Source organism: Aotus nancymaae, unplaced genomic scaffold (genome assembly GCF_030222135.1).
Source record: "Aotus nancymaae isolate 86718 unplaced genomic scaffold, 86718_ANA_hifiasm-v0.15.2.pri h1tg000065l, whole genome shotgun sequence".
Taxonomy (NCBI): Eukaryota; Metazoa; Chordata; class Mammalia; order Primates; family Aotidae; genus Aotus; species Aotus nancymaae.
In genome coordinates, this window is record NW_026988480.1 from 4,311,053 (window position 1) to 4,326,829 (window position 15,777).

At 45.3% G+C, this 15,777-nt stretch overlaps 1 protein-coding gene across 8 annotated transcripts in view; it reads left to right on the top strand.

Moving 5' to 3' along the window:
* The window catches only part of COBL (cordon-bleu WH2 repeat protein), a 289,353-nt gene that overhangs the window by 209,869 nt on the left and 63,707 nt on the right, over positions 1-15,777 (top strand). For 4 of the 8 annotated variants that reach the window (XM_064366671.1, XM_064366672.1, XM_064366673.1 and 1 more), the window contains one exon: positions 9,078-9,216. In XM_064366671.1, coding sequence (XP_064222741.1) covers positions 9,078-9,216 — 139 coding nt within the window. Of the gene's footprint in view, positions 1-9,077; positions 9,217-11,151; positions 11,323-15,777 lie in introns of all 8 variants that reach the window. The other 4 variants (XM_064366666.1, XM_064366668.1, XM_064366667.1 and 1 more) reach the window with 2 other exon arrangements.

Here is a 15,777-nt window from a genome sequence, read left to right on the forward strand (position 1 = left end):
CTGCTCTGTCGCCCAGGCTGGAGTGCAGTGGTACAATCTCGGCTCACTGCAGCCCCCACTGCCCAGGTTCAAGTGATTCTTGTGCCTCAGACTCCTGAGTAGCTGGGACTACAGGCGCAAGTCACCATGCCTGGCTAATTTTTTTGTATTTTTAGTAGAGACAGGGTTTCACCATGTTGGCAAGGCTGGTCTCGAACTCCTGACCTCAGGTGATCCACCCGCCTTGTGCTCCCAAAGTGTTGGGATTACAAGTGTCAGCTACTGCACCCAGCCAAAAGAGCTGCTTCTATGCCCCCCTTACCTTTGGCTTAATGTGGACCCTCAAGAGAATTCTGGAATATGTAGTTATTATACAGATATTAGTGAGAGTTTAGAGGGCTTCGGTTAACCAGTGTGGATTTATAGAACAAAGCAAGTCTTCAAGTAGGATGGAAGTGATAGTTATTGGCAGTGTTTCCAACCCAGAAGACTGTGTGAATGTCATAGAATTATTTCTCCTCCAGTAGACTTTGAACAGCTTAAGGTCAGGAACGTTTGACATCTTTGAATCCACTACAGTTCCTATCACAGAGTAAGGACCCAACAGCTCCTTTCTAGTTAATTGAAGGAGTGAATGAAATCATGACATTTAACAAAGTCTCTCAATATTTTAGGGAGAGATTGAGAAATAGAGACTAGAAAATAATGTGTGGGCAAATTCATAACATTTGAAAAATCACCATTAGTTAATAGATTGATGTCTACTCTGAAGGAAGAAGGCTAGTAACCAAAGCCAAGGTGTTATGGCTTTCAGTGTTATCATCAACAAATAGGATGGAAATCACAGGCAGGGTTATCACAGTGGCGGTGGTGGCAAGGCCAGGCATTCCATCTCTTCCAAAGAACACTTCCATACTCAGGTATAAGGCCGAGCCAGGGCTTCCAAAAGACTAGACATGTATGTGTGTGTGTATATATATGACTGTTTCTTTATCCATTTATCTGTTGATTGCCACTTAGGTAATTCCATATCTTGACTATACTTTTTGTTTTTTGGTGACAGGGTCTCACTCCATCACCCAGGCTGAAATGCAGTGATGTCATCATGGCTTCCTGCAGCCTTCAATCCCTGGGCTCAGGCAATCCTCCTGACTCAGCCTCCTGAGTAACTGAAATTACAGGCACATGCCACTATACCTGGCTAAATTTTAAAACAGTTTTTATAGTGACAGGGTCTTGCAATGTTGCCCACGCTGGTCTCAAACTCCTAGCTTCAGGAGACCTCCCTGCTCAACCTCCCAAAGTGCTGGGATTACAGGTACAAGCCACTGTGCCCCGCTATGGGGATGATTGGCTCATACAACCTTGCTGTGTTTATTTGTAATAATGTTGAACAGGGAAGTGCAGATGTCTTTTAATATACTGATTTCAATTTTTTTGGATAGTACTCAGAAGTGGGGATGGTTGGATCACTCGGTAGTTCTATTTTTAGTTTTTTGGGAAAACTTCATCTTATTTTCCAAAATGGCCCTACTAATTTACATTTTCACCAACAGTACACAAGGGTTCTTTCCTCTTTTTTTATTATAGCCATTCTAACAAGTGTGAGGTGATACCTCACTGTAGATTTTACTTTGTATTCTCACACAATTAGAGATGTTGAGCATTTCTTCATATATATGTTAATCATTTGTATTTTTTTTGGGGGGAAATGTCTGTTCACATTGTTTGCCCACTTTTTAATTCAGTTATTTGTTTTTTTGCTATTGAGTTTTAGTTTCTTACGTATTTTGGATATTAGCCTTTTATCAGATACGTGGTTTGCAAATATTTTCTAACAATCCGTGGATTGTCTCTTCACTCTGTTCATTGTTTTCTTTGCTGTGCAGGAGTTAGTTTAACGCATTTCTATTTATGAATTTTTGCATTTGTTAATTTAAACAAGGAGGTAAAAGATCTGTACACTGAAAACTATATAGCATTGCTAAAAAAATTGGGGAAATAATAGTCTTTTCAATAAATAATGTTGGGACAGTTTGATATCCACACATGGAAGAATGAAATGGGAGCCTTATCTCACACCATATACAAAAATCTACTCAAAATGGATAAAAAAGTTAAATGTAAGGCTTGAAACTATAAATCTACTAGAGGAAAACACGGGGGGAAGCTCTATGACATTGGCCTGGGCATTGATTTCTTGGATGAGTCGACTTCACTTTGAAATACAGTTTTGCCAGGTAAAGCAGTAGTCCCCACCCTTTTTGCCACCAGGGACCAGTTTTATGGATGACAATTTTTCCATGGACCAGTGGGGCAGGGATGGTTTCGGGATAAAACTGTTCCACCTCATTGTCAGACGTTGGATTACCATAGGGAATGCACACCCTAGATCCCACGCATGCGCAGTTCACAGTTTGCAGTTCGTGCTCCTCTGAGAATCTGCTGTGGCCACTGATCTGACGGGAGGCGGAGCTCAGGCAGTAATGCTTGCTCACTTGCCACTCACCTCTTGCTGCGCAGCTTGGTTCCTAAGAAGCCACGGACTGGTACTGGTGTGTGGCCCAGGCGCTGGGGACTCCTTGGTTGGCAGTTTTTAAGTATTCTTGGTTGGCAGGTGGGTTTTTTCCCTCCATTTTAGCACTTTGAATATATCATCCACCCTCTTCTGGCCTGCAGCTTTTTTACTGAGAAACCTGCCGATATTTTAAGATTCCCTTGCCTGTGATGAATCAATTCTCTTGCTCTTTTCAAGTTTACTGTTTTGTCTTTGACTATTGATAGCTTGATTTTAATGAATTGTGGTATGATCCTCTTTGGGTTTATTCGAGTTGGAATGCTTTGAGCTTTTAAAATTTTGTATGTTCATTTCCTTGCTCCAATCTGGGGAATTGTCAGGCATCATTTCTTCAGATCAGCTTTCTGCACCTTTCTCTCTCCCTTCTCCTTCTCTGATTCCCATGATGCACATTTTGATCCCCTTGGCATTTTCCCATAAAGTCCCTAAGGCTCTGTTCACTTTTTGAATTTTTTTTTAACTCAATAATTTCAAGTGACCTGTCGTTTAGTTCACTGTTTATTTCTTCTTAATACAGCCTGCTGTTGAACTTCAGTGAATTTGTTAGTTATCTTATTTTTCAGCTTCAGAACTTCTGTTTTTTTTATAGTTTCTGTCTCTTTATTGATATGATTCTGTTCATGCATAGCTTTTCTGATTTTGTGTAGCTGAGTATTCTCTTGTAGTGCATTGAACTTCTTTAATTTTTAAAAATTATTTTCTGGTCATATATTTCCATTTATTTGTTATTTCTCTCTAGATGTTTATTGAGTTCCTTTAATTTGGCCATGTTTCCCTGTTTCCTCGTGTACCTTGTTATTTTTTAATGTAATTTGTGCATTAGTAAAAAGAGCCACCTCTTCCGGCCTTTATGGACTGGTTTCTTGCAGGGTATGTAATACCACATCAGTCAGCTCAGCTAGAGATTCTTGGGGCCTCTCAAACCTTTTCTGGATATGCATCTTCCCTGGGCTTGTTGGTATATTTTCCAATTAGAAGGTTTGCTGATTGCTTCTTTAGGAACTTGTAATCTCTTGCTCTTTCTTGCGTCTGTATACGGTACTGCAGATTTCCTGGCACTGCACCGAGCTCTCTTGTTTTCAGAAGCCTTCAGTCATCCAAAGTATTTCAGTTTTGTCTGTATTCCTAGTCAACTGAGACAGAAACCAGTCCCTTGAACAAGCCTCCCCCAAAATCCCGAACATTGCATGTACTTTTTACTCTTCTCATTTCCTCCCGAGGGATAAACGGTGAGCTGGGTGCTTTCTCTTGATGGCAGCGAGCTGTGCTGGCCTCTGCCTGTGGCACTGGCAGATCTCCGCTGTTGCAACCAGCCTCTGAGCTCCTTTTTTCTCAGTGGCTCCCAGGCATTCAAAGTGTGCCAGCTTCCCATCAGTGCTCCCAGCCCGGCGAGACATAAACCAGTCCCTCAGGCAGCCCCCCTGGAAAGCTGGAATGTTAGATAGATGTACATTCAGTTCTTCTCTTTTCTTCCCAAGGGAAAAGCCACAAATTGGGCTTTTTCTCCTTCTCACACTGAGCCTTACTGGCTTAGGGGAAGGGCTGTCACGGTTGACAGCTGTGAAATGGCTGTTCTTACCCACTTTAGCGTGGCCATGCGTGGCATTAAGCTTGCCTAGGGTCTTGTGCCTTCTTAACTGGTTTCTGGAGTTCTCATAAAAGCTTCTGGATTACAAATTGCCATTAACTTGATGCCTTTGTGGAGAAACTGAGGCGGGGGGCTTCCTTTTCTGCTCTGTGGTCGACCTCACTTCTTCATGACAAGGAGCCTTGAAACTGGGATTTTTAGGATCTTATCTCTTCACTGAATTTTATGTGTTCTGTACCTGAGGAGTTTTAGTAAATGGATTTATTGAAAACTCAAAAGAAAAAATAAAGAGAGAAAAAGAAATGTTGGAAAAAGATAAAATTACAGAGTGTTTTAAGAAATTTAATTTGTTATTGCCAGAACCAAATAATTTTAATATTTAGCTAAAGGCAAAGGGGGCTAATTTAGTTAATTATGGCTCATCAATTCTGTGGAATACTAGGCAGCCATTAGAAAATACTTGAAATTCTGCTAAGAGGTTTGATTTTAAGGGTTTTTACCACAAAGAAAAAAGAATTAAAAAGAAAATGGTAATTATGTGAAGTGATAGATGCATTAATTAGCTTGATTGTGATTATTTCACAATAGATATGTATATCAGATTATTAATTGTATAACACACACAATGTTTACTTGTTTATTCCTCAGTAAAGCTGAAAAATTATGGGAAACTACATGGTTAATAAAACAAATCTGTGTCTCTCCCTCTGAAACTCCACTAAAAAAAAGTCTTCACAAAGAGGAAAGCGGCAACACTGGCAGTTAATGACAGTTCTCAGTAGATACTTTGGGGGACCACAGTGAATTTTTTTTTTCAGATGGAGTCTTGCTCTGTCGCTCAGGCTGGAGTGCAGTGGCACAATCTCAGATCACTGCAACCTCCACCTCCTGGGTTCAAATGATTCTCCTGCCTCAGCCTCCTGAGTAGCTGGGACTATAGGTGCCTGCCATCACACCCAGCTAATTTTTGTATATTTAGCAGAAACGGGGTTTTGCTGTGTTGGCCAGGCTGGTCTCAAACTCCTGACTTCAAGTGACCCACCCACCTCGGTCTCCTAAAGTGCTGGGATGACAGGCATGAGCCACTGCGCCTGGCCTGCAGTGTATTTTGACTGTGGTAAATACCTGGTAAAGCGGAAGAAGCTGAAACTTGACTGCTGGGTGAAAGACGCCCAGCAGAAGACACCAGACCTCAGGACACTCAGGAATCTGGGGCGCGTGTTTCTCTGCACACGACCACGGAATGAGCTGATGAGGAAGGAAGGAATAAATGCCTGCAGGTGAAACAGTAAGACCTGTGTACCCTTCCCTGCCCACCACAACCAAATGTCTCCACTGCCATCCCCTACGCAACTAAGAGACCTTGACTCCAGGACATCAGACACAACCGAGTCTGCACCCACACAGGGATAAGCGAAAACCCACATGCCACAGGAGAGCTTCAAGGTCTTCTCACCAGGGCACTCGGGAAGGCCTAGCTTCCCTCAGGCAGGAGCTGGGCTTCTCCTGTGTGGAAGATGGCCGAGCTAGCAGACAGTCCTGCAGGTATGAATATCTGGAGATCACTCTGTGAACTATCACATTTCTGCCCAGATTCCCACTGGGAATCCCATTAGTGTATGAACAGACCCTAGACACAGAAACACACATATTATAAACAATCAGCCACAAATTTGAGGAGGAGTCAAAATGTGATAAACAGAGGCCATGATGGGGAGCAGAAAGGACCCTGGAGGAAAGTGTGATGCGTATGGCTGAAGAAAATAGAAATTAAAACGTGTTCTTGAAAACGATACAAAGCATAGCTTCCGAGAGGAAAGAGAAGCTGTGGTATCCAGGAAACAGGAACATGATGCTATTTTTAAAATCCGTAACAAGAAGGGGCTCTTGGAAATTAAAAAATAATAATAGTAAATAACAGATATTTTAAAATTCATGAGTCTTACAATGGAGAAAATTTCCAAGAAAGGGGGAGAAATCAGAAAAAATTTAGGCAAGAGTATTCAAGAAAAAATAGACAATTTAAAATCCTCAATGCTTAATTAATTGAAATCCCAGAGAGACAGAAAGAGAGGAAAGAAAAAGTTGAAAAGAATAACACTAAAAATTCTGCAGAATTAAGTGATATTCAGATTGCAGGGGTCAGTGAATAGCACCGACAACGAATGAAAAGAGCCCCACCCAGCACTTGCCCCTGTGAAACTTCCGAGCAGGAAGGAGTAAGAACTCCCTGAGCCCGCAGAGGAAAAGCAGATGGCATGCAGAAGACTGCGCCCCACTCTGGTTCCGGGTGTCTCAGCTGCACAGTTCCCAACTGGGAGACAGCGGAGGAATGGCTTAGCATTTTGAGGAACAATTCTTTTCATCCTAGGTTCCTATAGGCATCTATACTGACTGTTCAGTATAGTAGAATGAAAACATTCTTATATTTTGAAGGTCTCCAAAATCTTCCTCGTACGCATCTTGTGTCAGAAAGTTGCTAGAAACTGGGCACCACTAAAATGCAGTGAATTTTAAAAAAACAAAAACAGGCGGGGCTGGGCACAGTGGCTCACACCTGTAATCCCAACACTTTCGGAGGCTGCGGCAGGCGGATCACTGGAGCCAGGAGTTCAAGACCAGCCTGGCCAACATGGCAAAACGCTATCTCCACTAAAAATACAAAAGTTAGCCTGGCGTGGTGGCGGTGCCTGTAGTCCCAGCTACTCAGGAGGCTGAAGCAGGAGAATCACTTGAACCCAAGACTGCGCCACTGCACTTCAGCCTGGGTAACGAGCAAGACGCTGTTTCAAAACAAAACAAAACAACAACAACAACAACAAAACGACACACGCAAAACAGGTAGAATATCCAGGAAACAAGGGATCAGGACTGGATAGAGGGAAAAGGAATTTCTAGGAAATGCAATTAAGGAAAAAAGCTAGAAAACAAATCAGTTATCAAATTCAGGGAAAACAAAAAGGTAATTTAGAACGTGTAATTACGATATACATTATACTTCTCAGTAGGAGAAAATTCCTGCTGAAGAAAACTTCTATGTTTCATAATTTTGATGTCTACTATAATTAAATATGTATAACTAAATAGTAAATATTAACAAATCTTTTGCTATAATTTTTTGGAAAATAGAGAGGAAAAGTAAGAGAGAGAGAGAGAGAGAGAGAGAGAGTGTGTGTGTGTGTGTGTGTGTGTGTGTCTGCGCATTCATATCTCAGAACAAAATCCTCATCTTCTGGAGTAAGACACCAATACATAGACAAATCAAGAAAGAGTACAGATAAGCTTCTTATTTTGAAAAATGAAATAAATGCCAAAAAAAAAGTGTGAAGTGGTTACTGCTGGAGAGGGGGTGGTGGACAAGAAATTGCTGGTTTGACTCAGCTTTGTGGGGTTGTTTACTTTCTGTTATGTCCATGTTTCATGTAAAATATATTAAAGAATTTTAGACGTATAGGAGGTGGTTATAATACACTGTAACAGAAGGGAAGAAAAATTATTTTTAGAAGAAAAAATAGACCAGAAAATCATATGCCCATTGTTAGCAGTTTGAGTATTGATAAAGTGATTATGTTCTTACTTTTACATATATTTTTAAACTATTTTTGCAGTAAATATGTATTACTGATAAAAACTAAAAGGAGACTGTTTACACACATTCTCTCTGTCTCTCTCTCCCCCTCTCGTTGTCTCTCTCCCCCTCTCTCCCTCCCATATACATGGTACACGTGATGCAAGCGTGAGTTAATAAACTAGAGAGCACCAAGGTGAGAGTTGAAGTGGCAGAGGCAGGGTGTTATGGGCACCATTCCTGTGATGGGCTCTTGGAAGACCAGGAAGGACTCGGACTGGACATCCAAGACTTGGCTCTGAGCTACTCGAGGTCAGGACAGTGCATAGTCATCATATTCATTCATTTTTTTTTTCCTCCTTAGACATAGTCTCGCAACATCACCCAGGCTGGAGTGCAGTGGCGTGATCTCAGCTCACTGAAACCTCTGCTTCCTGGGTTCGAGCAATTCTCCTGCCTCAGCCTCCCGAGTATCTGGGACTGCAGGTGCCCGCCACCATGCCTGGCTCATTCTTTGCACATACTCTGCACTTCTCTACATATAATATAAAGTTCTTTAAATGGATTTTAATCAATGAGAATGAGTGAATAAAAACTTTGGCCCTAATGAGGAGGACAGGAGAGGAGGATTATGTAGTCCTGTGGAAACAAAGAAATAGAATCAGTGAATTCAATTTTATAGACAAAACAGATTTCACATTCAGCAATTAGACCTGCCCAGTATTCATGAGCTGCCTTTAGAAGCTGTGTGTCTTTCACTATCAAAGTCTGTGAGCAGGAGCTGGATTTCTGCTATGGTTGAGCTGCTGATATCCCATACACGGATCTAATAGCCCATATACTAAGAAACTTCATTGCAATTCTGGATCAAAATGTGTTCACCTTTGGACCATTAGATAGTCTTGACTGCTCTGGGATGTGAATGTGCAGAGTCAGGGAATGTGAATGTGCCCTAAGTCTGGGCACGGGTGAGGTCTGAGCTGTCCCCATCAGCTCTTCCCCTGTGTGATCACAGTTCATGGCAGCCCATCCTGTTCCAGAAGGAATTGTTCTCCTTACATTTGATAAAGGGCTAGGGGTCTCATTCTCTTGTGTGACAGGGAAGTTTCCCAGCTCTCCAGACTTGCCTGGGGTCCCTAGAAAATATGAGCTCTCTGCTTATAGAGGTCTTAGGGGTGTCTGTGAGCAACACTCTGCTACCTCCAGGCCACTCCTTGGTCATCCGCTGGACTCTCACCTCACAGCCTCCACTGCCTGCATGGGAGGACCTGGACAAGGAACCGGCCATCTGACAACCCTCTCGGAGCACCACCTTCCATGTGCACGCCCCTGACTCTGCCTCTTTCCTTCTTTGTACTTCATAGGTATCTCTGGGGTCACAGATTGATTTACAGAAGAAGAAGCGGCGAGCACCAGCTCCCCCTCCACCACAGCCACCACCACCGAGTCCCCTGATCCCCAGCCGCACTGAGGATAAGGAGGAGAACAGGAAGAGCAAGATGGGTGAGTGAGGCTCGGCCTGCCGTCTGCATGCGGAGACGCTTGCTCTGCTGTGAACTCCTAATAGCCTCATCCATAATGGTATTAACCTGGAAAATATTAACGCTAAAGAAAGAAGGGCTGGAAATAAATAATTGCAGGTTCACTTCATATCTCACTAGCAGCGTTTGGTGGACATGATGTGAGCATTAGGAGGTGAGGAATGGTGGAAGGCGGGAAACAGGAGCAGGAGCCCGGAGAGAGTGAAAAATGGAAAGTCTGTGAGTGTGAGTGTGCGATGTATGTCTCTGATGGCAAAAAGAGAAGTTCCTAGGGTGACATTGCGGAAGCTGCTCTGAAGGACATCTGACATTTCAAAGAGATCTTAGGCCACAGGTGATGTACAGACAAGCTGACATCAGCTGAGTAATTTTTGGACCATCCTGTTTGAAATTGATCTCCACTTATATACCTCGTATACTTTCAGCAAAGACCCTGCTTTTCTTTGAGAAAAAGCTCAGAGGAAAGAAGATGGAATCATACTGTCTGTGGGCAGAAAGACACCTATTAGATCATCATAGCCCACTCCTCATGCTACAGGCGAGGTGGAGAGAAGCTGAATGATGGAGCTCTCCAGGTCAAAGAACCAGGGGTTCATTTTATTTTTAAGTCATTCAGCATTTGTTATTTCACTTACATAGGGACTGAAATGGCTCTTGCAGAGAGTGGTTGGAAAATGGCAGCCTAGGAGTCACACCCTCCTGAGCTGAGAGCCCCGAGAATGGCGTGTGTCAGCGCTCACGCTGAAGCCACCATCACCCACAGGCCGCTCACCGTGCCCCTTAACCCGCCCAGGCAGCCCCGCGTTTTGCCTTTGCCCTAATGTCTGCAGCTGCAGGAGGGAAGGTCCTCCCAAGATAAGTGACTGCCTTGGCAGTTCTGGACCTTTAGGAAGAGCTCCGTGGCAGTTTGTCAGCATCTTTCCTGAGAGTTCCTCGCTTGTAATGTGTTAGCATTTCAGCCTGGGAGTCAGTTACCCCAGGAAGCAATAAACCCGTATTGCATGTCAGTTCAAACTCTCTCCCAAAGGAATATACTGTCAGATTGAAAGAAAACATTGTCAGTGGATCATTAAAATAAACCTGTTTTTCTCCTATTTCATGAAAAGCCCCCCATTCTCCCTTCCAAGCTCTCTCTGCATTTTTTTGTAAAAGGACAAAAGCCCCTGGTTTACATTTTAAATGGCATCCACTGTAAATGGCTGTATGTGGTTGGGTCATGCCAATCCCTAGGCCAGACAGCCCACTTCAACCCAGGGCAGGACCCCTGGATTCCACCCTGGAGGACTAAGTCCTGGTGACCCATGCACTTGGGATACAACACCCCCACTCTCTCTACAACTCAGGACATTCTTCAGAGCAAACTTGGAGAACTATTACTCTGAACAACCAAAGGTGGTGAAAGTATAAATGGACTCAGAGGAGATAAGCTAAATGAATGCTTAATCTAGCCAGAGTAAGGCCGTGGCTATAGAAAAGCAACAAGAGGAGGCTAAAAACAGATCTATGAACCTGGAAAAGACTAGCATGAATAAAAGGAGTTCCCTTACACTTACAAAGCTCTGTAGGGGTGGCGAAGAATAGTTTTCAAGGCCAGCATTTAGGTAGCTGTGTCTGTCAAAAAGAAATTGCAATGAGGCACATCTTTCCAAACTGGCCCAATGATAGAACACTACGTATGTCAAATGTTAAAGTGTGAGTGTGGTCGGATGTGGATGGTGCCAGGTGAGAACGGATTAGATACTGGACAAGTCTGGATCTGGTGGTAGGTGTGGCTGGATCTGGTGCCCAGTGAGGTTGGATTTGGTGCCTGGTGAGTGATGGCAGTGTTTCCTGTGTTGGAAGGCAGGAGATTTTTTGGCTTAACCTGCTAAAGTAACTCCCTGTTGATTCCATATAGGTGGTGGACGGCAGGTGCCACAAAAGCCTCCCAGAGGTACTGCTCGGGGTCCACCCCAGTTAGTGCTCCCCCCACCCCCGCCCTACCCTCCTCCCGACACAGACGTGGCAGAGCCTCTCAGCTTTGCAGGGGAAGGCGCTGGTTCCGAGGCCTCAGACCAAAGACCCAAACGTATGTTCCTCTCGCTTCATTCCAACTGTGTGTTGACCATTCACCTCTCTGGGCACTGCGATGTCGGGGCTGAGTTTCCAGACTTTCCGTTCTTGTCTTTGGATGTGTGTGCCTTTCCTTCTCAGCTCTTGTTTCTCAATGCTGAATGCAGTGCGTCTGATTTCACCGAGAACGCACTCTGGAGAATTTAACCAGGTAATCATGCCTATGCGTGGTCAGACTTCAGCTAAACATGCACCTTGTGGTTGTGGAGACATGAGGTAGGAGCCAGTGCTCTCATATTAGAATGAACCTCAGAGTGTCTGTAGAGAGGGCCAGCCGTCCGGCATGGCTGTCATGCGATCTGGATGGCCTAGCGTGAGTACTGCTTCTCTGCGGAAGAGGAAACTGAGGTACGAGAAGGGGAAGCCGCTCGCTTTAAGTGTAGTCACAGCCAGAACTGAAGTCCTGCTTTGCTTCTGTCTCCTGACACACACCGTTTGAGAGGGGGCTCTCCTTGTTGTTTGCTGGGATTTCTTTTGGAGTTTAGTAAGTGCTAGAGATAGCGTCGCCACCTGCAGACAGGCAGTTTTATCCATTTCCTCTCGGGACTCCGTGGCATCATGGGCACGCTGGGCCTGCGCGTGGACTGCTGTGTGGACTGCTGTGTGGAGACACTTCCTTATAAAGCACGCGCCATCCCAGGCTGCGTACAGGGAGCAGTAGAATGTCACTGCTTGCAGCGCGGTGCCCTGCCGGTGCCCACATGAGTATGCACAGCCCTGTGTCTGGTTAGGAAGCTCACACTTTGCTGCCACTGGACCGCTTTATCTTTTTCTTTCTTCTTTGGAAATGAGGACTAGCTTGCTGCCTGCCAGCTTCTGGGTAAAGAAGGTAATTGTTGGATTACTTATCGACTTTCTCTAGGCCCGATAATCCTGATTCATTTTATCTTTCTTCACAAGTACTTCTTTTCCACCCTTAAAATACATTTGATCATCTTGACATTAGACATGCTTCCGAATGCAAATGAATTTTTTAGGGCATTCAAAAAGAAAGGGTTAGGCTTATCAATCAGAAAGACAGCAGCCGCAGCGTGGACGGCTCCAGAGCCTTTTCGTGTCTGAAGACAGTGGGTTTTAAGCCCCACACACCAGCGCCGTGAGAGTCAGTCAGTGCTCTCTCCTGTGGCTGTTGCCCTCACCTCTCCTTTCTGGAGGCAAAAGTGAGGAAAAAATAGCTGGATGAAAGCAATAAAGCCAAGTATACCCCATTGGCAGTCACGGAACGGGCCCAGCACCAGCGTGGCAGCCTACACAGGATGGGAGAGCCGGGGGTAAGCTCGCAGACCGTCGCTTCCTCCTGGGCTGCCTATGTGTCGGGGGCTCTCACTGTTCAGGTGCAGCATCTGCTGGGGCAGTGGGCAGACAGGGTGTGGGAGGGGCACTTACCCAGGCTGCCTCAGGCTTGAGGCGTCAGGATTCCTCCTACATCTCTGCGGAGCTGTGGAACCTCCCCACCTGCTGCCCTTAGACTTTCGGACAGGTCTGAGCTGAAAGTAGAACAAAGTGGCCGAGGGAAGACCAGACTCACTTCTTTCTTGCCTTGTGGCTCCATTTCCTCCTTGTACCCTCTGCTAACTCCGCCCCAGTTCATTCCCCCCGGTACATGCACCTGGGAATTCCTTTGCTCTCAGCGTCATAATTCACCTCTCCCTCCTCTTTCCCTCTCACATTCACAGCAAGTCGAGGGAAGAGGAGGTTAGGGATGGGGAGGCCCCAGGAGGCGTTAGATGCAGTACAGCAATTTCATCTCCTCACTACCCGTCAGACCGGCCTGGCACCTGGCCCTTATTTGGGCTTAGCCGAGGCTCCCCAACCTCTCCTGCCGCTTCCGACCGCACTCCGGCTGCCAGCGCACCACGTGTTCGAGCATCCACCTCGGAGCTTTTATGTTGCTAATTAGCAGAACCAGCCTGCCCATTGTTTATGGCTTTATAAATGACGATTCCCCGCCCAGCCAGGCAGAATGCAACTTGCCTTCGGGACTTAAAAAAATTAAGGAAAAGGAAGCTTTTCTTTTCATTTGTTGTATCTTTTCACATAATGTTGACATCTGGATGCTGTTTCCACCCATCCCCGGCGAGGCACAGGATGTTGGCGCCTGAGTGCTGGCTGTGAGTGTGCCTCACTGTGGCCCATATTTGCCCCTGCACTCCCGAGCAAACTTCTGGCTATTTTTGGCTGTGTGGAGACATTTTTATGCCAGCTACAAGCACTGGCCTATCTCCTCTTGAGTTCAGTTTTAAAACTGTGTTCCTCACGTAACAAACTCTGTGTTTGTAGGAGAGCTTACCCTGAGTACCTGCGAGGCCCAGTCGAGCCACCAGGCACCACACAGAAGTCTCTCACATCTTTGTAGGGTAGGCACAGTCACCATGGGGAAACTGAGACAGGAGGCCTTACCACCATATGCGGTACAGAGGAGTTTCTTTTTATGGGATCTTGGACTCTCAGTCTTTGCTTCATCCATCATCCTGTACTTCTCTCCTGCCACTGCAGAGACTCCAGGGGACACTGTGGCTTTCACAGTCCATTGTGATTTCTACAGCAGATGCTATATTCCAAGGATAAATATACTTTTTTGAAAACCAGTATGCACAGCTAACCTCCATAAGATAAAAAGATTCAAAAAGCTAATGGATAATGGATTTAAGAGGGTGAGGAGAAGACGTAAATAGGTTCTGTACAGCTTCACCCTTTACTTTTTCTCTTCAACTGTGGGCCCCTCTGTTCCAGCCATTCCCATGTCTCCTCCCTGACCTCTGTAAGATCTTGACCTGCTCACAGGCCTGATGGCTCTGCTGGGGTTCCAGGAGGTGACTGTCAGCCTCCCTTCCACAGCCAGCGTCCTGCCAGCCTGCCTGGAACTCAGCCCAGGCACAAAGCCCTCACTCCCATTTCAATGCTGAAACTGTTAGTAGTACTTGATACTTGGTCATGAAAACCACATTTACCTGGAACAAAGGCCAAATGGAGAAGACTGTGTGCTCAGATGTTCAGTGCCACTTATGTGTAGGGCTTTTGAACTCTTCTGAACAAATACATGGTTTGTATCAAGAGTTCAGAAGAAGTGGAGCCACCGCCTGCTCTGGTGTTTGTGGCTTTAAGAGGCCACCTCTCAGCAGCCAGCTCTGCAGCTCACCCAGCCCATGTGCAGCTTGCTCTGAGCTCCCTGCCTGCTCAAGCCATAGCTGTGCGGGGCAAGTTGTCTGTGCACACCCTGTGGCCACCTCAGGTGCCTGTCCCTGGCAAGCCTTCTACTCCCTCCAGTGGGAATTCCTCCCACTACCCTCTAGGCATTTATCCTTTACCGTACTCACCATACCGTATTATGCACACCTGTTACGTGCCTCCTCCGCTAGTTCAAGCTATTAATACTTGGAGGCTTAACTGTTTTATTCATATTTGTATCTGTCCTTCAGATTGGTGCCTGACACATAGCATATATTTAATAAAGAAATATATCAGAATCGATCTCACTGTGCGAAATGTAAGTATCGGATTACAGTAGAATATGCTATTTCATTCAGCTTCATTAAACATGTTTTCCAGGCTAAAGAGCATCTAGTACCAGCATTTTAGGTCTGTCCTCAAAAGAGTCAACACTGCATAAGACTTGTTGCAGTTATACTTGAGAGATATATGAAAATCTCCGTGGAATTCAGCATCCAGCCTTGGCGTCTTTCTTCTAAAGTGGTTTCCTGGTCTGGCCTTTCTGTTGGGACGCCTTCAGTTGTATGTTGGCCTCTCTGAAGTGGCTCCCAGTGATCCCCACCTCCTGTGTTCACCCCCTAGTGTAGCCTCTCGCCAAGAATGTGGACTGTACTTAGTCACTCCTATCTAGGGAATAGAATATGGCAAAGGTAGTGTGATGTCACGTCTTACATCCAGGATTAGGGTAGAAAAGGACTATGGCCTCCAATTTGGGCACCCTCTCTCACTTGCTCACTCTGAGGAAAGCCAGCTGCTGTTCTGTGAGCTGCTCTATGGAGACCCACATGGCAAGGAGCTGAGGGAGCCTTCAGCCAACAGCTAGTGAGGAACTGAGGCCCTTTGTCCACTGATTATGAGCCTAGAAACCTACCGACAGCCACTTGAGTGAAGTGGGAGGCAGATCCTTCCCCAGTAGAGCCTACAGATGAGACAATAGCCCTGATCAGCACCTGGATGGTAGCCTGGTGAGAGGCCATGAGTCAGAGGCACCCAGCAAAGCCATCTAGTCAGATTCTAGACTCACAGAAACTATAGAATAGTCAATGCTTATTGTTTTAAGCCTCTAAGTTTTGGGGTAATTTGTTCTGCAGCAGTAGATAACTAAAACAAGTTTCAAGTAAGCAAAACCCATCTTAAACCTACTTCAACGATTAGGGAATGTCTTAGCTCTTGGAACAGGAATCCCAGAGTGGAGTAGCAT